Source organism: Haliotis rubra, unplaced genomic scaffold, assembly GCF_003918875.1.
Source record: "Haliotis rubra isolate DU_JTF1 unplaced genomic scaffold, ASM391887v1 Scf314, whole genome shotgun sequence".
NCBI lineage: Eukaryota > Metazoa > Mollusca > Gastropoda > Lepetellida > Haliotidae > Haliotis > Haliotis rubra.
In genome coordinates, this window is record NW_025766985.1 from 933,288 (window position 1) to 939,867 (window position 6,580).

Here is a 6,580-nt window from a genome sequence, read left to right on the forward strand (position 1 = left end):
CACCCAAACTTTAAAGCGTACCCCTTGTCAATGTCCTGATCCTTATAAGAATCGAAAGGTCGGCTTCCTGAGTCGACATCTCAAACTATGGTATGTAAGTGGTAATAATTCCTGAGCATTAGAGAACAGATTGGCTTGTTTGGAATTTAATGCTTTTCATAAACTAGAATCTCATACACTGTTTGTCTCTGGAATCATCTGTGATATGAACTTGTGTAGTGGTTTCTCTAGAAATTATTTAACGTTATCTAAAATTAAACATTTAGTCACCTTTTATTGTATATGACCAAATTAATTAGTTACACTATGAAGTTTTTAAGAAGGAATTCATTTGGGTTCTTTTTGCCCCAGTCCGCCTGTGTGTGGACAATATAACCAATTATCTATTATTAAGTTCATGATATTTCGTGAATACACCAACTGCATAACACCGTCTCTGACCACAAACCCAAAAAGGGTTGCTCTCTATTCTCTTACAGTCTTAAAATAACATTTCATGGTCTGTTGACTGTTGATTTCGCAATGATAAACCACCTAAACGGTCCATCCCTTGTGTCAGGTGTTAATTAGAGGGTACCATTAAAGAATGTATTCTACTACAATAAGCCTATTATTCCCTGGCAAGGGTTCACTTTTATGACAGGTAATAAACCCTGGCCAGTCAGTCAGTGGGTCCGGTAAACTTTTATTTAATCAATGATGTAACGTAGGTCTATGTAATTTGTGTTTATGCAAACCGTGACAGGTCAAAAACTATTTGCGCTTTTGTGGATAATAAGTAAACCATACACTTAAAACTGTATTTTGGAAAATGCTAGCCATATCAGGGCAAATATGACAGTTAATGCCAATTTTTGACACCTAGAACAACAAGGATGCAGACGAGAGAAGTTATACCAGGAATAATCTACAACGTCTTATAGTCTCCCTGGTTATAGTTGATCGCATAGGAGGACGAATACACTCCTAGGAGGACGAATACACAGTCTATACACTCACGGGGATCCTTGGGAAAAGGAGAAACTGAAAGAAGTAGTGGTAAAATCCTTCCTAAATTTCCAAAGATTTCCAAACCTTGGAAATATCATCTTTCCAATTTTGGAAATTTTGGGAAATATGATATTTCCAAATTGGACATTTTTGGAAATCACCATTTTTTTTCTTGTGTTGAGCCTTGAGGAACTCCGTACTCCAGATGATGACGGCTTGAGTTGGAGCCATGTATAACCACAGCCTGGTATCGGTCCGTGAGGTAGGACTTAACCAAGCTAGAGCTCTACCTTGGATGCCAAGGTGCGATTCAAGCAGTGAGAGGAGAATACCATGGTTGATGGCATCAAAGGCCGCAGAGAGGGCTAGAAGAACCAGGACTGCTGCGCCTTTGGAGTCGACTTCACTGAGAAGGTCGTTCTGTACACGGAGCAGAGCGGATTCCATGCTGTGGCCAAAATTTATAGGCAGATTGCATGGGTTCCCCTAGCTATAGGTTGAGCTTCAGGTGATGCTGCAGGCGAGATGCCACAACACATTCAATCACGTTAAATAACTAAAGAGTGAGAAGGAAACAAAGGCGGATCGTTGTATGTGTATCTATTTTCTCAGATCATAATGACAAATGGACAGTCAACCAAACCTAAAAAGAAACTCAACAAACGTTTACACGTCCGGACATGATGTTGTCACAAAATAATCTTGACAGAAGATGCTTCGTCAATACGAAATCCAGCTTGACCATCCAAGAAAATATGCAAATGGGGATTCTTTATGCAAATGTAGTTGCCAGGTTGAAGGTCGTTCCAGCTGAAGTAAGGGTCGGGGTTGTCGTAGTCCAGGTAGAAGAATACAGACGTCTGACGGCCGACGCGGTCCTACAACAACACAGGGGTAAAGGTCATGTAATGTTATTATAGCCCGTTGTAATTCCAGCTCTATATTTCGGCCTTTCGACTTTAAGGTCGAAGTATAAGCGAAAACTCTTTGAAGTCACATATATATATAATTCCTACCTTCACATACACCCCGTGCCGAATGACATAGAAGTGCATTTCTGATATAAGCCCAAGGAAGATCCCCCGTGACGGGTGCGTGCTCAGTTTGGAGAGTTCATCGAAGAGTGGCCTCCCTGGATATAACTTCTCAGCCTTCACCTTGGCCTCAGTGAAGGTCAGTTTTCTACGTTTTTCTACAACAAGGCTAGTAGTCAGTTGTTTCAGGAGAGTCTTCAGGTCGTTCCCATCGTGGTCCGGTATTCTGCATGTCTGAACGATATTTTTAATTGTGAGCGTTGGGTTGAAAGCCAGTTTGAACAGTGTATGATTTATACCATCGCGGAATGTCAGCGTAATTCTGTTTGTTGATTAGCGCCGCATTCAGCAATATTCCAGCTACATGTGGGCGGTCTGTAAATGATCGAGTCTGGACCAGATAAACCAGAGGTTGACATTGTGAGCATCGATCTACGTAGCAGGAATACGATGACGTGACAACCAAGTTAGCGAGCGTGACCAGTGATCCCGTTAGTAGTGAGTGAGCATAGTTTCACGCCGCTTTTAGCTATTTTCCAGCAATATCTCGACGGGGGATGGGATTCCCACATTGTACCCATGTGGGCAACAAACCCGGGCCTTCGCTTTAACAACTGGGCTTCCCTACCACCTCGATCTCCTTAGTAGCCTCTTACGACAAGCAGGTGTTGCTGATGACCAATTCTAACCCTGATCTTTACGGGTGTCAGCTTAATGAGAGAGTAAGCTAAGTGAGTGAGTGAGTTTAGGTTTACGCCGCACTCTGCAATATTCCAGCTATATGGCGGCGGTCTGTAAATAATCGAGTTTGGACCAGTGAGTGAGTGAGTTTAGTTTTACGCCGCACTCAGCAATATTCCAGCTATATGGCGGCGGTCTGTAAATAATCGAGTCTGGACCAGACAATCCAGTGATCAACAGCATGAGCATCGATCTGCGCAATTGGGAACCGATGACATGTGTCAACCAAGTCAGCGAAACTGACCACCCGATCCCGTTAGTCGCCTCTTACGACAAGCATGGGTTACTGAAGATCAATATTCTAACCCGGACCTTCACGGGTAGAGTAGCTAAGTACTGACTGAAATAATGTAATGGTATGCTCTTTTACCACAAGAATCTCCCTCCAAATACTACTTTATAAAGTGTTTCCATTAGGGCTGCGCAATATAACCGGTTTACCGGTATTTACCGGTTCAGACATGAAAACGATTCGTATTGCGATACGCTGATCGAAAACCGGTATTTTAACGTCGTAACAGTCGGAAATCTTCGGATATTTCCTTGTTTCATTTGTGCCAAATATTATTCACATTTTTATTTTATCATGATTAAAAGTTGTTATTAAGCTTAATCAAGCATAGTGATGTTGTTGTGTTTTTGCTCTATAAATCAAGCAGTAACTCGATTTATAAGTAGTGTTTTGTTTAAAAATATTTCATGCAATATATATTGCAATACATATCGCAATACATGCTTTCGCATCACAATATATCGCAATATGAATATTTGCTGCAATACCCACCCTTAGTTTCCATATAGAGAGTGGGATGTTTGATAGTTAAAAGGTATGTTCAAGAATCTTTTTCATCAACTTCAGATTCAAGTGGTGAATGAAAAACAAAACACACAAAAAAGAGACCGATGTAGTAAATGTTTGGACACGAGGTCTGTTGTATCTCCATTCCAGTTTGCTAAACAACTTGGACACATTCGCCACCCACTATCATCATCGGCATCTTTCAGCACAGAAGTTCTCTCGCTCGTAGGAGTAATTTGATTGGACGAGAATTTCCAGCCAATCGAAAGCCTATATTGTTTTTTTATTGTGTTTGTTATTGCAGATGTGTGTCTTTATTACCTTCTTGTGTTTCTGCCAGTCTTTCTTCTGACACTCTCTGGAACAATACAGAGCCGTCTTGCACCGACTACATATCTTCAGACGCACGCCATGCTTTCCGCATTTCCCACACATCTGGGGCTCGGGAATGTCCGGGGAAAACTCGCATACATCCAAACAATTTTCGTCTGAGCAGAAAGCATCATGTCCACCACAACACCCAGATTCTCGGTAGTTCTCCTTCGATGACCTCTCGACGGAGCTGCATTTAGTTGAACCGGAAGTAGTCGAGTGTACAAGGTCACCAGGGCAACAACTCTTGCCGTCTGGTTTGGATGTGGAAGACTTCGGTTCGTTGAGCCGGTTGGCGTCTTTCAGCGGGCCCAATGACATGTCAGATCGTCCTGCAATGAGAGTACAGCTTTCACTCACTGAAGTTTGTCAATTTACATGTAAGACATTTTTACTTTGCTATAACCGCTTGTAGACTTATAATTGGTCTCATGAAGAAATGATACTGATTTGATTAAAAAATTCTCCCAACAATTTCACAGATGGTGGTCTAAATAATCAAGAGCATCACGAGCATCGATCACCCACTTAGTCGTCTACTATGGCAACGAATCGAAAATTTTGTAAACAAGATTCGTTGCCAGATTTCACTTCCAGGAGAGGGGCGGTGGGGTAGCCTAGTGGTTAAAGCGTTCGCTCGTCACGCCGAAGACCCGGGTTCGATTTCCCACATGGGTGCAATGTGTGAAGCCCATTTCTGGTGATATTGCTGGAATCTTGCTAAAGGCGGCGTAAAACAATGCTCACTCACTCACTTCCAGGAGATGACACAACAGGAACAAGTCAGCTTCACCTCCTTCAAACATTCACACAATTGTTATTGCAAACGGTTCTAAAAACATATAACAAAGTACTCACCAAATCTACTGTAAGAAACCTGAAATCTGGGATCGCAGTGACCTCCGATATTACTGGTTGTGTCACGAAAACCGCTCTATCCGACTGGTGAATTTCCACGTCGTTTTATTCCCCGACTCTCCCACACCAAATCTAGCGATTAATTAGTTTGACATCCATATAGTGACAGTTACCGTTCTAGTTTTCTCTATCTAACCCTAATTCGTACGCCCATGATTGATTCAATAAACAACTCCTTTGTGAATTACACGACTTTCAGACTTAGTTCAGACTTTATTCTCCTTGCAAATTCTATATATTAAGCCCATGATTCATTAACTTATTCAGATCTGGATGTTTCTGGTGGATCGGACAGTATCTTCCCCTCTGACCCTTAACCCATCATCAATCAAATCAGTTCCTCTCTGTCAACCAGAACCGTCTACATGGTTCTGAGGTTTGCCTTCTCTTTCAACTATACTGTCCCCTGTCACTCAGTTCAGGAAAACAAAATAATTGGAGTGAGTGAATATGGTTTTACGCCGCTTTTAGCAATATTCCAGCAATATCAAGGCGGGGGACACCAAGATGATTGGATGTTGCCATAGACAGACAGACATACACACACACACTCTGGTAAGTGTGGTTAGTTTTACGCCGCATTTTGCAATGTTCCAACAATGTCACGGCGGGCGACACCGGAAAAGGGCTTCACACATTGAACCATCCATGATGGGATTCGAACCATTAGGCTACCCCCACAGCCCAACATATACAGGTACATTCATATACACCCACGTATGTAATAAATATTCCATGCACAATCAGAACAATGTCGACCGCCTCCGTGATGTAGTGGTTAGAGCGTCCGCCCGGAGAGCGGAAGGTCGCGGGTTCGATCCCCGGCCGCGTCATACCAAAATATGGTCTTCATTGTTGGTCCCTGCCTGGCGCTCGGCATTAATGGGTACAACAAGGACTGGTCGGCTCGGAGTCAGTATAATGTGTCTGAGTGGGGTATTCATGCTTCACTGCGGCATGGTATCTCAGTGGGCTAGCACTATAAAACCAGCTTAAGTCTGGGCTAGTACAAGCAGCCGCACATACACATACACACGCATGCACGTCGTCATATGAGCGAAATATTCTCAAACACGACGTTAAACCCAATTTCACCTCACCTCAGAACAATGTCAATAATTGAATATTCATTTCTCGTTTGATAACCGGGACTATATAGCTCCTGGTTTCAATTGTAGTCTTTATTGATGTTGATCCCTGGATTGTCTGTCCCAGACTCAAATATTTACAGATCGCCGTTTATAGCTGGAATATTGCTCAGTGTGGCGTTAACACCAAACCAAACCAAACCCTCTAAGGACCAAAACGAATTTAAGCCATTTTACCACAATGCAATATCCGGATCCATTTCTTTCTCTGGCGTTTGAAAATCATAAATGCGTTAGTAAAATAAATTTCTTTGAATAAAGTTAATCTGAACCGATTACCTGAAAGCAATGGCGAAACAAACTGGGGGCCGGAGTGCTCAGTGACGATTGAGGGTTGTGTTGTGATTCAGTAGATCTTTTCACGGGTCAGGTTGTGCAGCAGGTCGGAAATCACGTGCTGCACGTGGTGACCGCAGACGACCCGATTTATATCCACTTACCGTAAGTGCTGCAAATATTCATCATGGACTATCATCTTCGTGATTATATGACGCCTAAGTCAACGGGCTGACAGCTAGAGCTTTTTTCTGTAGATCGTTGGTATTGTTTATGTATCATCAATATGTGTATAATATTAA

At 42.4% G+C, this 6,580-nt stretch overlaps 1 protein-coding gene across 1 annotated transcript; it reads right to left on the reverse strand.

The window, feature by feature from the left end:
- Window positions 1–1,573: 1,573 nt before the first annotated feature.
- Window positions 1,574–6,433, reverse strand: LOC124283385. Its single transcript, XM_046719436.1, has 4 exons — window positions 6,282–6,433; window positions 3,886–4,268; window positions 2,007–2,258; window positions 1,574–1,868 (listed from the first exon to the last, which is right to left on the reverse strand). The coding sequence occupies exons 2-4, from the start codon at window positions 4,255–4,257 to the stop codon at window positions 1,680–1,682; spliced, it is 813 nt and encodes a 270-aa protein (XP_046575392.1). The 5' UTR covers window positions 4,258–4,268; window positions 6,282–6,433; the 3' UTR covers window positions 1,574–1,679.
- Between the last annotated feature and the right edge of the window lie 147 nt (window positions 6,434–6,580).

Excerpts from the sequence above, each read along its gene's own strand:
- LOC124283385 (XM_046719436.1), bottom strand. The coding sequence starts at position 4,257 with ATGTCATTGGGCCCGCTGAAAGACGCCAACCGGCTCAACGAACCGAAG. Across the intron at positions 2,259-3,885 it reads ACTGGCAGAAACACAAGAAG|ACATGCAGAATACCGGACCA; the intron begins GTAATAAAGACA and ends AATATCGTTCAG. Across the intron at positions 1,869-2,006 it reads GGCACGGGGTGTATGTGAAG|GACCGCGTCGGCCGTCAGAC; the intron begins GTAGGAATTATA and ends GTGTTGTTGTAG.